Below are 18,519 nucleotides of genomic sequence, written 5' to 3' on the forward strand. Positions count from 1 at the left end.
ATTCCAAATATTCCTATTATTTGGAAATAAATGTCTTAAAATTTAAGTTGAATCTGTAAGGACATAAATAAATTTTAGTTGACTAATAGACACAAAGAGCTCAAGTTGTCTTGTTCATACTTCTGGCTGCATCTGCATGTATGTGTGTGTACATATGTATTTATTATATGTGTATAACATATATATAAAATTATTGAACATGTTGAACAATCACAACTTGGAATTACATTCACCTTTTAAAATATTTTCTTTTAAAACCTGTTCATCTATGGGTGATTTACAATTATATGAATTGCCAAATGTGGATTATATTTCTAGTTTAAAATCTCCTTTCTCCTCAGGCTGTGTTTAGCTATTTCTCCATGAGTGATACCTTTCATGGAGCTACCTAAGTGGGAAAATATTAACTATGGGTTTTGCTAGTTATTGTAAGATAATACTTTAAGATCCATCCAGTTTTTTCTTGATAGACAGTAACTGACACTTAGAAATATTTATCACTTATTTCCAAGAAATATTTATCACTTATTTCCAAAATAACTTGTTATTTTTATCTTCTATTTATTATTCCATTATTAATGTAAATCATCCTCATAATAAGCAACTGTTTATATAACTTTGTAAAGATACAAAAGGATTATTCATGAGCTAGCATCTCATGTGTTCAATGCCCATTCAGCTGTGGATCTCTGTTTGCACAGAACTGATAGTGCTTGGCTATATGCCCTTCCGATTTATTCATAGCTGGATGTGATTTACATGGAAGATAAAATAAGTTACAATGCTCCTATTTCTGATTCTTGGATCAGATCCCTAGCACCGGAACTAAGGGAGAGGGAAGATTATTGGATAAGGCTGGTGAATTTAGATATCCATTCCTTTCTCAGAGTCACAGATTATTAATATAATGGCTAGACTGAAAGACTTCTCTTCAAGGATCAGAGCTAATGTCATGCCAAGCTTTCAGGGGAAGGAGAGAATAATTACACTATAGCAATGCCTTTGATTTCTAAAGTGCTTTTCTTTGGAAGAGCTCAAAGTACAATTTCTGTTTCTCACCTTTAATGTCAGTGCATTCTCAGGGCTGAGAAATAGCCTTTTTAGTAAAAACTGAAAAATAGAAGCAATTATTAAATGATGAAAGGAAGCACAGTCTTCAAAGAGAGATCTTTGTCCCCAGAAGAACAAAAAGAAAATGAAAATAGGTCAAAAACAGATAATCATGAACGACTACGATTTTTAATACTCACTAATAGCTCAATGCTAAGCTTATTTCCCTTCAACCTTTGCTTATTCACTGGTCTACTTCTCCCTTCCTCTCCCCTCCTATCTTATGCAAAAGAATTTCCCCTTAATACCAACACTCTCACTCTCATTTCTGTTCTTCGTTTTGTGAACCTTCATTTTTTCCATCACCTAATCTTTCCCAGAGATTTCATTTTCTCCTACACACCCATTGCCAATCATTACAGGAATGGGTCATTTTCCCGAACTTTGTTCCCCCTTGACCTCTCCATGATCTTTGATACCATGGACCATCCCATCCATCCCTCAGTTGTTCCTTTCTTGACTTACATAGTGTGGAAGAACCAAACTTAGTTGTGTTTGGATTAAAATCTATTACAGGCATGATATAAGCTGTACCCAAAGGGTCTTAAGCTTTTTTATCAACAGAAGAACCCATGATATCACACTGTTATCTATATTTATATGTATATCTATACCTATGACTCTGTAAGTCTGTGTTTATGTCTATATGTATTTCTACATCTACATCTAGAACTATATCTACGTGTAATTCTCTCTATATAATTAACATAAGGTTGGTGAGTTCAACTAGAGCTTAAATGAGCATATTTAATTTTCTAAAATAACCATATGTTATAGCTAAAGAAAAAAAAGCAATTTTTTTAATGATTGAGCAACAAATAAAATGCATTTTTACTTCATTGAGTTGGTAGTAAACTTATAAAATTCACTACTAGAAAGGTTGGGCAGGAAACATGATTGAATTATAAGAAGGTAAAATAAGTATTATGAAATTATATTATATAAAATACATAAAAACTTGGAAAATTATGATGTTATAATTTTAAAAAGAAAAAACAATTAAAATTAAATGCATATCACAAATACAGTAATATAAAAATATGGAAGCTTGGGACAAAAGATAGAGGGATTTATAAAAATGAAAATAATTGTGGTTAAGATTTTTTTTTCAAATTTTTAAATTGGATTTTTTAATTAGTTACCTATTTTATACGTATTAGTGTATATATGTCAATCCCAATCTCCCAATTTATACCCCCCCCAATAAAAGCAATTTCTTAAAACAAGTATCATTTTATGTATAAAATACATTAGTCTTGCAATAAGAGGGTTAAGATCTGGGAGATCAAACGAAATTTTGGAGTTAAAAGTCAAATACCTTTGAAAGCCTCTTGCTCCCTTTTTGATAAAACAAGATTAAAGAGAGAAGCTGTAATTCATGATAGTAAGACATAGCAGATAAAGTTCTGAGCTTAAATAAAACTTTTTCTAGCTGATTTCATGCTCCTTGGTCATTGGATGTAAGTGTTCTCTGATCGTCTCTTCCTTCTCTTATTGAGAAGGGAAACCATCAATATAGTGTTTTGAATGACCAACCTGTGTCAACAAGATTATTTCCTCTGAAATCTTCTTTTCAAATGCCATCAGAACCTGTCATTTCTTTTCATTTTAATCAGGACTGAATCAATCTTTTAGCGTTATAATTTTTGTTCCTCATTACATTGATCTGTCTCTCCTACCTATATGACCAAATCCCTGCTTCACTGTTTCCCCCCCCTTCCATGTTCAAATCCCTTTCATCTTAAAAAATAGCCTCTAAAAATTAATAACCTAACCTTATAAATCTGTTTAGCTGGCACCCTGTCTCTCCATCACAGCCAGATTTCTCAGAAGAGTTGATGACACTGGCTACCTTCATCTTCTGGTTACCATTAGCTCATGGAAACAACTTTCCTCAAGGTCACTAATGACCTTGCTGATACATTCTTGTTGACATATCCGTCCCTATGACTAACTGACCTTTCAAAAGGTGCCACTGGCTATTCATGCCTTTAAAAATCTTGTCTCTCATTGTCTTTTGAAACCATCCTCCTCCCACCAACCCCAACACACTCTTGGGGTTTTTTTTGTTGTTGTTTACAGGCATACCTTGTTTAATTTCACTTTGCTTTATGGTGCTTTACAGATACTGTGTTTTTTACAAATTGAAGTTTTGTGGGGACCCTGTGCATTAGTGCCGTTTTTCCAAAAGCATTTGCTCACTTCATGTCTCTGTGTCACATTTTGATAATTCTCACAATATTTCAAACTTTTTTGTTATTATTGTATTTATTATGGTGATCCATGATCAATGATCTTTGATGTTGCTGTTACAAAAAGATTGTGACATGCTGAAGGCTCAGATGATGGCTAGCATTTTTTTAGCAATACAGTATTTTTAATTAAGGTGTGTACATCATTTTTTTAGACATAATGCTATTGCACACTTAATAGACTACAGTGTAGTATAAACATACCTTTGACATGTGTTGGGAAATCAAAAAACTAGTTGTGACTTGCTTTATTGCGATATTCACTTTATTGAAGTGATCTGGAATTGAACCCACAATATCTCTGAGGTGTGCCTACATTTCTCTAGCCATTTTATCTCAGCTGCCTTTGCTACTTCACCATCCTCTACCAAGCCCTTAAATGTTGATGTTCCTGAAGACTTAATATCCCTCTTCTCTTCTTGTTCAGTGTCTGCCTTTTGACAAGTCATCCATGCCCATGGCTTCAGCGGCCACTTGTATGCTCCTGACTCCTTTGTTTATATCCACTCCACACCTTGTCTCTGAGTTACCTTTGGTTAGTCAACTGCCTACTTGACACCTTCACTTAAATATCCCAAAAGTATTGCAGACTCAACAGGTTCAAAACGAAATTCATAATTCTCTTCACTAACCTTGTCCTCTATCTCAATAACACTATCCTCTAGTCAATTGATGTCCTTGAAATCTTGAAGTCTTTTTTATACCTTTCTTCCCTTAACCACCAGTATCCAATCCATCAGCAAATCCTGTCAATTTACCTCCCCAATGCCTCTTGAATCTACATACTTCTCTCCATTTATATCATCATATCTCCCCTGAACTACAACAATAGCTACCTAAATATTCTCCCTTTATTCACCCTGATATCCACTCCCCTAATCTCTTGCCTACACAGTTGCCAGACTGATATTTTTAGGAGGATAATTGGAACATATCACCCTCCTAAATAAAAATACAACTCTTCATTGTTCTTAGAATAAAGACCCAAATCCTTAGCATTAACTGCCTGTCCTTACTTCCCTTCCATCCCTCGTCATTCCCCCTTGCCCTCTGTTCCAGTCACTTAATCTGTGTTAAATGTGCTATACTCCCACCTTCTACAGACCCTTAGCATATAAGGTTTCCTCTGCCCGGTGTGCTGTCTTCTCCCCCATCCAGGGCACTGTGTCCTTGGGCCCATGTTTTGATCTGATCTCTCTTCAAAGTGGCACTTCTGACTGTTCTCTGTTCTGTTCTCTCTTCTCCACATTGACTCAGACATTGAAGATGGCAGCTTCTTTTCCTTGATTTGTCCAAATACTATTTGCATTAACGTTTAAATAAAGATATGGGATGATGGGAGTAGCAATACATTGTAAAAGCCCAGACCAAACGATGTAAAATGTAGTTTTAGAAATTCCTGTTTGTAAGTTCTTTGGCCACTCCTGTAATTGACCATTTCTCATTGGTTGACATTTCTCTACAAGCCTGACCCTGTTGCTATTTTGCTCAGCAGCCCCCCTTCTTCTTTCTTCCATCTCTCTTTTTCTCTTTTTCACCTTCCTTTCTTCTTCTTTCCCCTCTAACCCCCACCCCCTAAATTCTTATTAATTACTTATGCCTGGTAGTTTAGTTGTCTTTTGCTGTCCCAGGCTATCCTCAGAAAATCTCATCCTCACAACCATACACAATGACATATCCACTCTTTGGGAGGTATTATATGCTACCTTTTAATATAAAATTATTTTCTTGTGTCAAAACAAAATAAACATTCAATCATCCACACTTAAAACACCAAAACTGTCTCGCTTACTCCCCTTATTCAATAGTCATTGTAGTGAATTCCAGGAACTTCACGGTGCTGATCAAAGAAAAAGATATGACCACTTGGGGGTGGGCAGTAGCAAACTAAGTGCTTTGACAGGTTTGCATGGAGAGGGAGTCATTCCCAGCATGAAACCTTCCAAAGATAACAGCACAGGGGCCGTAACCCAAAAGGGGAGGAGGGCAAGGGAACTCCTGAGAGAGAGAAGGATCACAGAGGGAGCCTACATGTCTAGGTGTCAACGCTCAGCAGCATGGTAGGCAGTTCCTGAGTCAGAGAACTCTGAAAGGCAGCAGCGGCTTGGAGGATTTTATAGCTCCAAAAGTTGATAACATGGATGCACAGGTAACCATAACACAAGATCAGCTATGTGATCATGAGAAAAGCATCAACATTTTCTGGGAGCTCTGATGTGGTAGGGAGAGCTTCTAACAGAGGATTCAGGGGAAAGGTTCTGAAAAAGGTGTGGGATTTGGGGGAAGCAGAGGAGTTACACAATGCCAGGTTTTCAAGCCCAGGGTGATTTTAAGCATAATGATGCCACCAACCGAGGTAGGAAGAAATGGGAGCAGAATTGGGAGCACACAATTGGTTGTAAGAAGCTGAATGAATGTGCATTGGTTTGAGCAAGTGGTCTGGGATACTAAAAGGATGTATTTGTGGAGGTTAATTTCCAAGCAGTGAAAACGGGAGAGGTGTTTAGGTGAGAGGTTGGTGCCTGAGATCCAGATTTGGGAATGATTCCAAAGATTTTAAATGTAGTACGTTCAAAGAGAGGTTACCTATGGAAAAAATACTAAATGAGAAGAAAATGAAAGTTGAAGCATGATGTTTCTACACATCCAATGGTAGAGGAGAAACCGGAAAATAACTAGTGCAATTACGTGGTTAAGGTGAGGTGTGATGAGAGGTAGGCAGGGTGAAGGTAGAGGAAGTGGGCGCATTCTACCATCCAAAACCAGCCCATCCTTCAGAGTCTGGTCTGAATGTTAATTCCTCCACACAGCTTTCTCAGGCCAAAAGGTTGTTTTTAATCCTTTGAACTCAGAATGTTAGTTTATTGTCTGCAACCCTCACTTGGCAATTAATTGTGCATTACCTTGAAACATTACTTTTTGGGGGCATACTCATCAACTAGATGGCATCATCTTATAACCCTTTGACTCATCAATAAATTTACCCATAGTAATTTATCAATAAGTACATATTGATTGATTAATTTTAATACATCTTAATAGGTTCTTTTAAAAAAATCTATTTATTTATTTTTGGCTGTGTTGGTCTTCGTTGCTGCACACATGCTTTCTCTAGTAGCAGTGAGTGGGGGCTACTCTTCGTTGCGGTTTGCCGGCTTTTCATTGCAGTGGCTACTCTTGTTGCAGAGCACGGACTCTAGGTGCATGGCCTCCAGTAGTTGTGTTGCACGGGCTTAGTTGTTCCGTGGCATGTGGGATCTTCTCGGACCAGGGCTCAAACCCATGTCCCCTGCATTGGCAGGCAGATTCTTAACCACTGCACCACCAGGGAAGCCCAATACATCTTAGTATTTACAAGATAAGGAGTTTCCCTCGACCCGTTACTGTCTCTTTGTCATTAGGCTTTATTCTCTATGTTTAAGATATAATGACTGTTTAAACATCCCTCTTTCTCTCTCTTTCCAAAACATTTGTTGAGCCCTGACTATGTGCTAGCAAAGGACTTTGCTAGAGGCCAGGAATACAAAAACGAGTAAGATCCAGTCCCTATTTCAAGAAACTCAGAGTCTGTCAGGGAGTCATTTTGAGAGAGGAGTGCCACCCATGAAGGCAGGCCCTGACTGAGAGCGGGTCCTGGGGGGTGATAAACACTGAGGTTGACATAGCCACAGAATATGGAGCATGGAGAGGGAGACAATAGAGGATGTGTCTGGGGTACAGTGGGGTCAAAAGAGGACATGCCTGAGGTAAACCTTAAAGAATGAAATAAGAGTAAGCCAGGTGCAGAGGCAAGGTGGGGATGGAGCCACTCCGAGCAGAAAGGAGAGGAGCAGCAAAGGTTCTAACGCCAGAGAGCACGGGCTCTGAGCGTGTGTGCACATGCGAGCTCACACATGCTTGCGTCTACACGTGTGTGTAGAACTATGGGATTCCTGTCTAAGAGGCATTCTCTGCACTCATCCATGATCAGTTATGTTTAGTGACAGCAGTAAATCCAGTAATTACAAATTCAATGCCATGTAGAAAAATGCCTTTTTGTGTAAGACATTATGGGTAGATATTTGTAATTTGTGATAAGCTTAGGTACCTTTTCAGAAGATTGCTTCTATTTTAAGAGTTAATGCTTTGCTTTTATGTAATTTGAGCTCTGTGTACTAAAGATTCTGAAATATGTATAAAAGAAAATATACATGTCATCAGTACAGAAATTTAGAAGGTCAGAGCCAGTGAAAGTTTTTCCTTTCCCACTTTTTTCATTTTAAGATTTATCAGAAAGCCTGACACAAAGCAGTTTGTCAGCAAGCACTAGTGTGTGTCTTAATTTTTCAAGTTCTTAAACTTTTTCTCATCTTTGAGTCTTTCAAAAGAGTGATAACATTTGCCAGGGCTTGAGCCAATGGCGTGGATGATAGGTGCCATTCATGAGAGATGCTCAGTCAAATCACAATAAAACATAGGCACAGCATTTCTAGGAAGGTGATATCGAAGTTGCTTCTGATTTCAGAACCCACCTTTCAATATCGGTATTCAGTTCATGGTAAATTCAAGTGCTTCTGATTCTGTATTTAGGTGACTTAGAGATGCAGTGCTTAAATGGCATACGAAGCTCATTTAAGAAACTCACTGAAACCCAGTTTAGGTAGTTGTTTAACAGACAATATGAATGTTTATGATGTTACCCATTCTAATGATTCAGGAGCAACAGTGAAGCCATCACCACCACCAAAAAACCAATGTGTTTTTTTCTGTAGTCATTTCCAAAGACAGAAAAGAAACTATATAATACGTGATAAAATTAAAATAGTGGAAACACACATAGGAAATTATCATATTGTTAAATGCTTGCTACATACTTTCATAATTTCCCATCCATATTTGTTTCAACCTCTTCTCTTTCAGTGGTTTTCACTTCCACTTAGCTGATTGGTAGATTTGAAGGAGGAAAAAAATCCTGATTGAGAAGTGGGTTGCTATGGCAACCTTGCACTACAATTATATTTTTCTGTCTGTAGCTATAAACGGTAAAATGTAGCTTTTCTAATTATGCTGCAACATTTTTAACTCTATTGGTACCAAACCTTCTACAAAGTTTGCTGTCACCCTAAATTAAATCATACTATGTTAAATTAAATCATACTATATATTTATTTCTATCTCAGCAAAACCTATCTAAACAAAAACCTTCTTGTATTAACTAGAATCTGTCATGTAAAAATTAGGAGTCTAATACTCTCAGTAAAATGTCAAAGTATAGTGATTTAAAAATCTTATCTGAATCCCTAGAATACACATTATAGATATTCAAAGTAATTAGAACATTAACCTGAGTCAAGGTTTATTATTTTTGAAAAGTCTTGTTTGAATAGAATGAGGAGAAAGCTAATTCAGAATGTGCTGCTATGAATTCTGCAATACTTGAAAATTTCTGTCCCTCTGTGTCTACTGGCAGCTAAAGTTTATTTGAGCTCTTATAGATCCAACCTAAATTATACTAATTTACATTTTATTAACCACAACTGAATCTACACACATTTAGAAGGTGCAGTATATGAATGTTCAAGGTACTTAATCCACAGCAAGTCCTCAGGGCTCTGTGGAACTGAGGATTCCTTGCAATCGCTCTGCCTTCCCATGGTCATGCAGTGGTTTACCAGCCACAGATCTGGACCAGTCTCATTCTTTTGTAAACGAAGAAGCAGATTCTTCAGAGAGGATCAAATCAAAGTTAGTGGCAAAACTAGTCTAAAACCTAGGTCTCTGGAATTTTAGTCCACTGAATGCTCCATTGTTGTGGTGTGGCTCATTGAAATGGTCCTTGGCCACTGAAAGTAAGACATTGTTACAGCAATCATTCTTTTGAGCAAAGAATCTAAAGATTCTTTTGAATCTTTAGAATGCCTTGCATCTGTAAGCTCTTTGAGACCATGGACCACACCACACATTTTCTAGTCTTTGAATGCCCAACTTTGCCTCATACGTTGTTATGTGTCCTAACATTGTAACTAGGGCAGTTGTGGAATAAGTGCTTTTTGAACTGATGCTGTCTTGGGCAAGGAAATAATGCAGGACAACCTATTGTTCTTAGATTTTCACTGGTCATACCTGGAAGAGTATTGGTTTGATACAGTGTGATAGAGGGAAAAGCATGGGATTTGACATGAGAAAGCCTAGATTAAAACCTTGGCTGAGTCACTAGCAGTGTGATCCAGGGCAAATTACTCACCTTGTTTTAAGACTTAGTGGAAAAAAAAAAAAAACATATACACTCCACAGGATAGATGTGTGCATTGAATAAAATAAAGTATGTGAGAACTTGGCCAAGTTGGCATGTTACTCAAAAACTATAATTTCCCTCTCCTTTGCCATTGTTGGAATAAAAATTCTATTTATGGGACACAAAAGCTAAGCATGATGGAAAGTGAAAAGAAAACTCACCATCAACTCTTAGAGTCAATTATTCTTTCAACCTTGACCTGTGCTGAGTAATAGAAATGTTCTTCTCAAAGTCAATCTGGAACAGAAGTAACAGAGCCAAGCATGTTTTCCAAAAAAGCCATAATGCAAAAAGTGATCTTTGCAGCAGCGTATTAAAATGAGGAAATATAAACAAGTTGACAGTGTTATTTCTATTAGCTCTGGCCTTTGGGCTACGATCTGTAAGTTTTCACATGTTGCTGGGGAAAGCTGCCTTTTGATTCCTGAGAATTATTCTTTACAATTATAGCCACTAGTGTGGTGTCATTGACCCTGCAAATGTCTTATGGGGTTGAGGGAAAGACAGAGGGGAGAACCAGGGTCGACTCATCCAAGCTTAAACAGTGTGTCTCAAAGTGGTGTTCAAACAGGATCATTCCACATGAATGTCTCTCGTTTTTGTCTCTTCAAAACATTCCGGGCCACAGCTTCCTGCCTCGCTCTCACATTCTAATGCCCCTGCTTGGCATGGCCTCGAGCTCCTGGCACGGCATGAATGACTCCTCTCATTGTCCCCAGGGCCGGGGTTCTGTCATCTGTGGCTGTCACTGCAGAGATGCAAATGAAAGCTCCTTTGAGGTGGATTGCCCTCAGTGTGGACTTGCCCTGGCCCAGGCCAACAGGCGTGTAAATGCATCGCCCTCAGAAACAAATACGCTCCTCTGCTTTTCCTGGCCTTCACAACTGCACGCCTAGCTTTTCTTTCCCCAAGCCACCTCTTTCCTGTGCACCCAGATCTTCTCTACTCATCTTTGACTCTCAGACACAGTCAATATTTATCCGCCTCTTTGAGGGCTTAGCCACTTTACATGGAAGAAATTTAGCTTTTTATCAGTGTGATTCTGGCATAAGCAAAGTTGGGCACCATCCCTTGTCTCCTTTTTTGTAATCCTCCCTTCCTTCTTGTTACTGCTCTCCTGCCTGTTTTCAGATATCCAGTGCCTTGTCATTAATAGATGGGACTGACCACCTTCTTACCCTTTCCTCTATCCCTGGAAGAGAAGCATATAATCAGCTAATCGACACAGATACATGAAACACACATTATCACTTGAGTGACATTAAATTATTCCCGATGCAGGGATATGTTTTGAGAAGGGAAGATGATGGTAATCAATATAAATAAAATAATATCTAATTGTAAAATCTAGCATTAGGTTAGAATGGGGCAACTATTATCCTGTAAATTACTTTTTTCCAGGCATATCATGTTACTCAATAACTCATCTGCGCGCCCAGCACCTACTAGGTATTAGGTAGTGGAATCAACAATGGACTTCTGTGGGACAGCTAAACTTGAACAGATTTTTAAAGTTTTAGGCCACTCTTCAGTACCCATTTTCCTCCTTACCAAATAGAATTTCAGCCAATCCCTCCACCTTTCAACACATCTTTCTTGGGCACCAACATCATATATAATCCTAGTACTTGGGGTACAAATATCCTTTTAGGGCTTTCAGTCCAGGCAGGGTGGAAACAAAAAAATTCTGTGTAATTCAGAACAGCATGGTATGAGTTGTGAAGAAGGTGTGCTATGGGAAGACGTAGAAATGTATTCACCACAGCGTTGGGTACCACTACAGACAGTAATCCCCAAGATAGAGTCTGAAGGGTAAGGCAAGTATCCAGGTGAAAGGGAGAAGGAGGTATGCCTGAGAGAAGAAAGAATGTGTTGTTGTGGTGAAATGGGTTTAGGAAGTGCAAGTGGTTTGGCCCAGCTACAGCGCTGGGTTTGTATGGGACGAGCACAACAGCCACAGCACTTAAACTGAGCCAGGAGGTGCTCTAATGCTTTGCATGCCCTCCTGCTGGCTTCAAAGCCACCATCAACACAAGAACCAGAAGACCCACCAGGCTCTGTGTCTGCTTCCCCACTGCCCATCACCCAGGAACTCACTACCACACTGCCAGAAAGCTTCAGGATTAATTCCTTCATGTCCCCCATCCCTGTGGCCATGGATCCCCATGGGAACTCCGATCAGATCATTTCTTGTCACCTGGACCATCCCCACAGAGCTCTGTGCATCGCTGAACATGACCTAACCTAACAGCATCCCAACCCTCAAACCTGTTCACTGAACCTTCCTGGATGCATCATTCAGTATCATCAAAACTCGCTCCTCTTCAGGCTCATCTCTCAGTGAGGGCTGCTTTTCTTCTAATCCCATGTATCACAGATCTGGAGGAAGAGGCGGGATCCTGTTTGCTCCATATTGCTAGTTCCTATCAAGTTTAACTCCCTCCTCCCTAAAACTCCTCATTCTCTTTGAAGCCACGCCATCATGAGCTTCTCTTCCTCACTGGAGTCATCCGAAGGTCTCTGAGCCACTCACCCTCACTCCGTGGAGACTTTGGCACTGGATTCATCGTCTCCCACAAACACTCCTCCTGTCATAATGCCTGCTGATTCCCAAATCCATATAGTGGATCCTTCCCCATCCTGGCCTTTCACTTCCTTGATTTTCTCTCCAATGATCTTGTCCATTGTCCTACCCCAGCCCCCTGTAGATCTTGCCCTTGTAAGTAACCACACACACTACAAAACTTCAATTTCAAAGCTTTCCCTTTCTGGCCTCCATTTTCTATCTACTCACGCTTTATCTACTCTATCCAGCTCAGTCCCGCTAGTCCTGATTCCAGTTCTCCAGCCCCACCACAACCACCAATCCATTGATTCTACCATCTTTCAACAGCTCCTCTCCCCTCATATCCTCAGTTCCCTCCATGTCCGTCTCAGATCCCACGGTCCCTTGCTGTAATCACTTCCTTGCATACCCCTTCCCTTGTCATCATTCTTTGTTCCACTTTCTTGGCTGAATTAGAAACTCGGTTAAATCCAACTCTCTGTTTAATCCGTTCCTGCTCCTAAAGCAGCTGAACATGGCAAAAGAAAATTATTTTTATTTTAGTTATTTTAACTCCATGAGCCTTAACCTCAACTAAGCCATTGGTGTTGCCCAAAGAGTCCTTGAAAGGCAGCACTGCTGGGGGAGGGCTTATGGAGCCAGACTTCCTGGTTTGGATTTCTCACTCTACCCCTTAACAGCTGTATCATCATGGGTTATTTATTTTCACTTTCTGTGCCTCAGTCTTTTCATCTGTAAAATAGAAAGAAGCAGAATACTTATCTCTGGGATTGAAGTGAGGATCGAATGAGTGGGCTCTCTGTGCTTCCATCCAAGACCAACCTCCCCCTCCTTGTGCCCTAGGTCTCCTGGTTTCCCAAGTCTAGCAATTTTCTGCTTACTCTCCTGCACCATCAAATTTACTGTCTTAACTGTATCATTCCCATCAACATATCTACATACTCTAGTAACCTTCCTTGACCTATCAACCTTCAGGTAGCTTCCCATTTTTCTCTTCCCTCTTCACTGCAAAATGCCTCAAAAGAAGTACCTACATCAATGCCTCTGCCTCCCATTTTGCCTTAAATCCACTCCTAGAAGGTTTTTTCGCCACTACTCCATCAAAACTGCTCTTATCAGGGTTAACAAGGACCACCGTATTGCCAACACCATGGTAACTCCCCACTCTTGTTTTATTTGCTCGGTCTGTAGCATTTGGCATGGCCAAATGCAACTTGACAGATCAAATGCTTCTTGAAACACTTGTCTCACTTGACTTCCCGGAACCACACCCTCATATTTCTCTTCTTTTCTCCTTGGCTACTTCTTTTCAGACTCTTTTACTGTTTCCTTCTCATATTCTTGATGTCTGGACATTGCAAGGATCAGGGGTCCGTGCTTGGCCGTCTTTTCATCTCTACCTGCACTGACTTCCTTGGTGATCTCATCCAGTTTCAAGGGTTAGACGCCATCTCGAACCTGATGACGCCCATATTTATATGCTCTTCCTCCGATATCATCGTGGCTCATTTTATCACTTCCTTCAGGTCTTGGCTCAAATTTCACCTCACAGACAGGTGTTCCCACACCATCACTCTATATTCTCTTACTCTGTTTTATTTTCTTCTTGGTACTTTTCTTCATCTGTCATATATTTATTTGTGTATTGAAAGCCTTTTGAGAACAGGGGAATTATCCACTTTGTAGAGTGCCATGTGCATAGAAAGCTACCAATAAATGTGTTAGATAAAATCATGATTTCATTCAGTCCTGACAACACCCCAACAATCCTATTGGAAGAGTTATTACAAATGAAGAAATGGAATCAGTTTAGGCCATTGTCACACAGCTGGCAATTCAGGCAGCCTGACCCCAGAGCCTACCTGCTCCCTAAGGTGCTGCAGAAGCCAGAGGGGTACAGAGAGTCTAGATCACAGGGATACTTTCATGGAATTTATCTTGAGGATAATGGGGAACCACTGAGGTGGGAGTTTCAGGGTGGGGGGGTGACGTGCCCTAGATAAAGTTCTGACTGCATCCCATATATGCCCATAATTGCCTGCTCTAGTTCCTGGGTGATCAAATCATGCCAGCTCAGAGGCTGCCTTGGCACTTTGTTGGAAAGTTTAGGCTGACAGTGTGTGTAAGCTTTGCCAGCATCAAACTGGCCTGTGCTGACAATGTTTAAGTCAGATTTAGTTAAGAGCTTCAAATCAACTTCACCTTGAGGTCTGTGCAATTAAAAACCTTCCTTGCTGTTTCCGTAGCAGCTTGATAGTTGGCATAATTCCTAAAGAAGCTTATATGTTAATGCCCAAGAACCATTTACTACGCTGTGCACTGCTGACCCAAAATGTCACAACTTGAGTGAGACAGTCTAGTAAAATATTAAGCTGTTTAAAGAACACATTATGTTTCAAACTATAGTTGGGGAGGACAGGGTTTCCAAAAATCTGATTAAGTGAACTTTTAAAATACCTGTAATTTGACTTATTTAAAGTTTAGAGCTCCAAAGATCCTGGCCTTTCAGGTAGCTCATGCACAAGGGTTGTAAGATGCATGAGCTATTTCCATATAGACAATAAATGCATTTGGTGAATAGATGCTAAAATTTACGTGTTTCCATGGTGAAATGAACTGCTGTTTCTGTTCTAAAGGGAACCAACTGTTCACCCTCCAATACCTCCAAAGCCCAGTTCTCCTGTTTCATCTCCTAACCAGCTGAGGCGGGATAACAGGTAAGACCTAGCACTCCAGAATTTCTTGCAAAATGAAGTTCAAGGGAAATGAAAGCAAATGAATTGTGACTTGTTTTGTGCAAAGCATGTGTATGTTTTGTGTGTATATTCACTGAAGAAGCACTTGGAAAGATTTTCTAATTCTATTTGCCCACACAAACGTGTATTTATGTTTGTCGTTGGATACTTATGGCCATTACTTGTCTTATGGAAGTACTTTCAATATAGAAACTAAACAGTAGTCATGTCCAGGAAGTGGGTAGTTCTTTAGTCTTATTTTAATTGAGACATGTGTAATTTATTTCAAAACTATCACAAAATTTGAAAAAATGTTCTAATTAACTTGTCTCCGAACCAAGAAAAAAAGACAGACTTGCTTTTCTACTTTGAATCTCCAGTGCTCTATAATTAATACTTAAAAACAAATTCAGAGATCTGAACATCTTCCCATGTGTTCCTGTTAAACAGTTTAATCATATCGTATCGAACTGTTTTTCAAGACCTACATGGCACATTTCCATTATTATTGAGAGATTTAAAAAATGGTATCTCAATGAAGACTGAATACATTAGATTTGCTTAATGGCCTGCCTTTGATTCTTTTGTATTTTTACTTTTTGATGGTGATTCTTTTGACAACATGTAAGACAATTTGAGAACTATTCTTTATTAAGGGGGTAACTTCAGCCAGAAAATGCTGATTGGGTGGCAGGGCTGTGTAGCTTTAGACATTCAACCTAAGAGTTAAAAACCCAGATCTGAATTTCTATTCAGTGAAATTTCACAGTACCTTTGAAATTTTGTCCTTGGGAGGAGAGGATACTTTTTTTTAATGTTAAGAGAATACTTCTTCATTGAATTAATTAAAATATAGGCCAGATTTATAATTTTTAATTTGTGCAATGGTTATAATTATACTCTTAAAAATAACTTCTCAGGCTTTCTATCTTACATTATTTTTCCTTTTACTCTGATAGTACTGAACAATTAAATCTTAATTTGAATAAGATTTTTTAGGGGGCTAAAAAAAGTTGGTGTTAGTACCACCTAAATTCTAAACTAAAACTCGGGACTCTAGAGCAGTGACCTTGTACAGATTCAAAAGAAGCTAGATTCCATGGGAACTGGTCTAATCCATTTTTACTACTCTAATTTATTTCTTCCACAAATGATCTTAAATATAAAATGAGGACAACTTGCATGTTAAAACCCTGATTACTTTAATCACAGCAAGATAACTTTAATGAAAGAATATGAAAGGGAAGTGTTTCCTATGTAATTAACACATGTCCTCAGGAGTACAAAAAAATAGTTGAATACAATTTCTTGAGAACAAGCAAGAATGTATAAGTAGGCCAATCAGATACTTAGAAAAACAGCAGAGAAAAGTCTTATATCACAAATTGTAACAGAACCTAGTACTGTAAAATTTAATTCTAACAACTCAGTGTGGTCTTTCTCAATGTGGTGGGTGTACTGGAAATATGAAAGTCTTTACCATCTTATCTGAGAAAACATATTTCTTGATAGTATTCAAATGGGATAAGTCCTTGAGAAAAAAATCTCTCTGATACCTAACAAAAAATGATTCTTCTTCGCATTTTATTTTATTTTATTTATTTATTTTTGGCTGCATTGGGTCTTCTTTGCAGTGCGCAGGCTTCTCACTGAGGTGGCCTCTCCCGTTGCAGAGCACGGGCTCTAGGCATGTGGGCCTCAACAGTTGTGGCTTGCCGGCTCAGCAGTTGTGGCTCACGGGCTCCAGGGCGTGGGCTTCAGTAGCTGTGGCGCACGGGCTCAACTGCTCCACGGCATGTGGGATCTTCCTGGACCAGGGCTGGAACCCGTGTCCCCTGCATTGGCAGGCGGACTCTTAACCACTGAGCCACAGGGAAGCCCTGATTCTTATTATTTTTAAATATTGTATCATTATCTAATAGAGATAAGTGTAAAAATTCTTTATTGATGACTGGAAACTAAAATAAAATGAACATGAACATATTTAGAAGATTTTTATCTCCAGTAGTGCTATTGTTCAAACACACTTTCATCTCTGAATGTAAATGTTTTCTCATAAATTTAAATCTAACAGAGAAGTGTTTTCTTACCTAACAGACATTATCTTTAACTTGAAAAATATAGGCAGATATGTCCACCTAAACCAAGTGCATATACAGAAACCAGCAGATCTGCTGAAAGAAATATAAGGTATAGTGATCTATATCTATATATCTATATCTGTGTAATTGTAGATATGTAAAGTATGCTTTGTTGGAACACAAACATACCTAAAATTAATAATAAAATAGACAAATCAGTTTTCCAGCTGACTTCAATAGTGGGTAATAAATGTTTTTATATGTACCTACAGAATTTTATTCCTTTTATTTCTATTCTAAGCATTACATTATGAGCAACCAAAATTGTCTGAACATGATAACAGAATAAGATTAAACCCCTTAAGACAGGAAAACAGCTGTTGTTGACGTGTAAGTGAATAGGTGGAAATATAGTTATTTGATTGAACATCTGCAAAAGCTTTGCCTAGAACTGGCTGTATGACAAGATCATATTCAGCTTCACCTGCACCATCAGAAAAAGGCTTTACAAATTGCACTGATGCTTTTGAGCAAGGTTTCCCCCTGACAGTGCTGGTTTACGCCTGTTGTCTTGAACATCCCATCCAATTTAGTATTTGTTTTGGATATTTATTTATTTATTTGAAAAACACTATTTTTAAAATTAGTTTTTGAACAATGTTATTTTATAGATCTATCAATATGATAAACCAATTTTTTTATTATGGTTAAAAACCTAACATAATTTACCATCTTAACCATTATAATAAGCCAATTTTTTTAGACAGTTTTTTTGACTGAAACACATTTTCCAAAGTGCCAAACTTACATACTTTTTATTTTCTTTATTATCTCCCTTGACTCTCAGGCATGCATCACACAGATATCTTACCTTTGGGGAGAGTACCCTGTACTTAGTACCTTAAGGTACAGCTCTATCTCTATCTTTCCCAAACTATGTCCCATGTGCCACAAGATGTCAATGAATGTTTTGTGAAAGAAGCATTTAATGGCTTACATGTTTAGGAAACACAATGGAATAGAGCTCTCTATCGTGAACTTCCCAGAACCTTCAGTGTGCTTATACATATTCCAAATCTCTAAAAGTCGGTTATGTTTCCCAAATTTACTTGACTACAAAATTCTATCTTCATGGAACCCTATTAACTTTCTAAGATACCATTTATGAAGCACAGGTCTTAATTACAGGTAAAGCTATAAGGATTTCCCTAATTATTCCTTTTCATGACCTAGGGAGACCAGAGGGGATTCAAGCTCAGCTACAGTTTTAAATGTACTTTATTTCCCTTTGGAAACATAAGAAGACAGACACTTTCACCTCATATAAGGGACTAATTGATCATCTGAATATGTTGCTTAATGCTCCTTGGTTGGTAGAAAAACTTCGGAACATGTTTCTGTGTTTACTTTTGCAGTTAATTGAATTTTTTTTCCATATCCTTTTTTTTTTTAATATCCACCCTTTTTTTTTAGATTCTTTTCCCATATAGGCCATTACAGA

The 18,519-nt window shown here is 38.5% G+C and overlaps 1 protein-coding gene across 1 annotated transcript in view; it reads left to right on the forward strand.

Annotated features, from left to right (window-relative positions):
• LOC309974606 (uncharacterized protein) overlaps window positions 1-18,519 on the forward strand; it is a gene marked incomplete at its 5' end in the record, with an annotated part of 128,911 nt that overhangs the window by 42,192 nt on the left and 68,200 nt on the right. Inside the window, 2 exons of the mRNA XM_082859266.1 lie at window positions 14,839-14,919; window positions 17,062-17,127. Coding sequence (XP_082715392.1) covers window positions 14,839-14,919; window positions 17,062-17,127 — 147 coding nt within the window. The remainder of the gene's footprint in view (window positions 1-14,838; window positions 14,920-17,061; window positions 17,128-18,519) is intronic.

This window comes from Leucopleurus acutus (genome assembly GCF_964270905.1).
Source record: "Leucopleurus acutus genome assembly, chromosome: 18".
Lineage (NCBI taxonomy): Eukaryota > Metazoa > Chordata > Mammalia > Artiodactyla > Delphinidae > Leucopleurus > Leucopleurus acutus.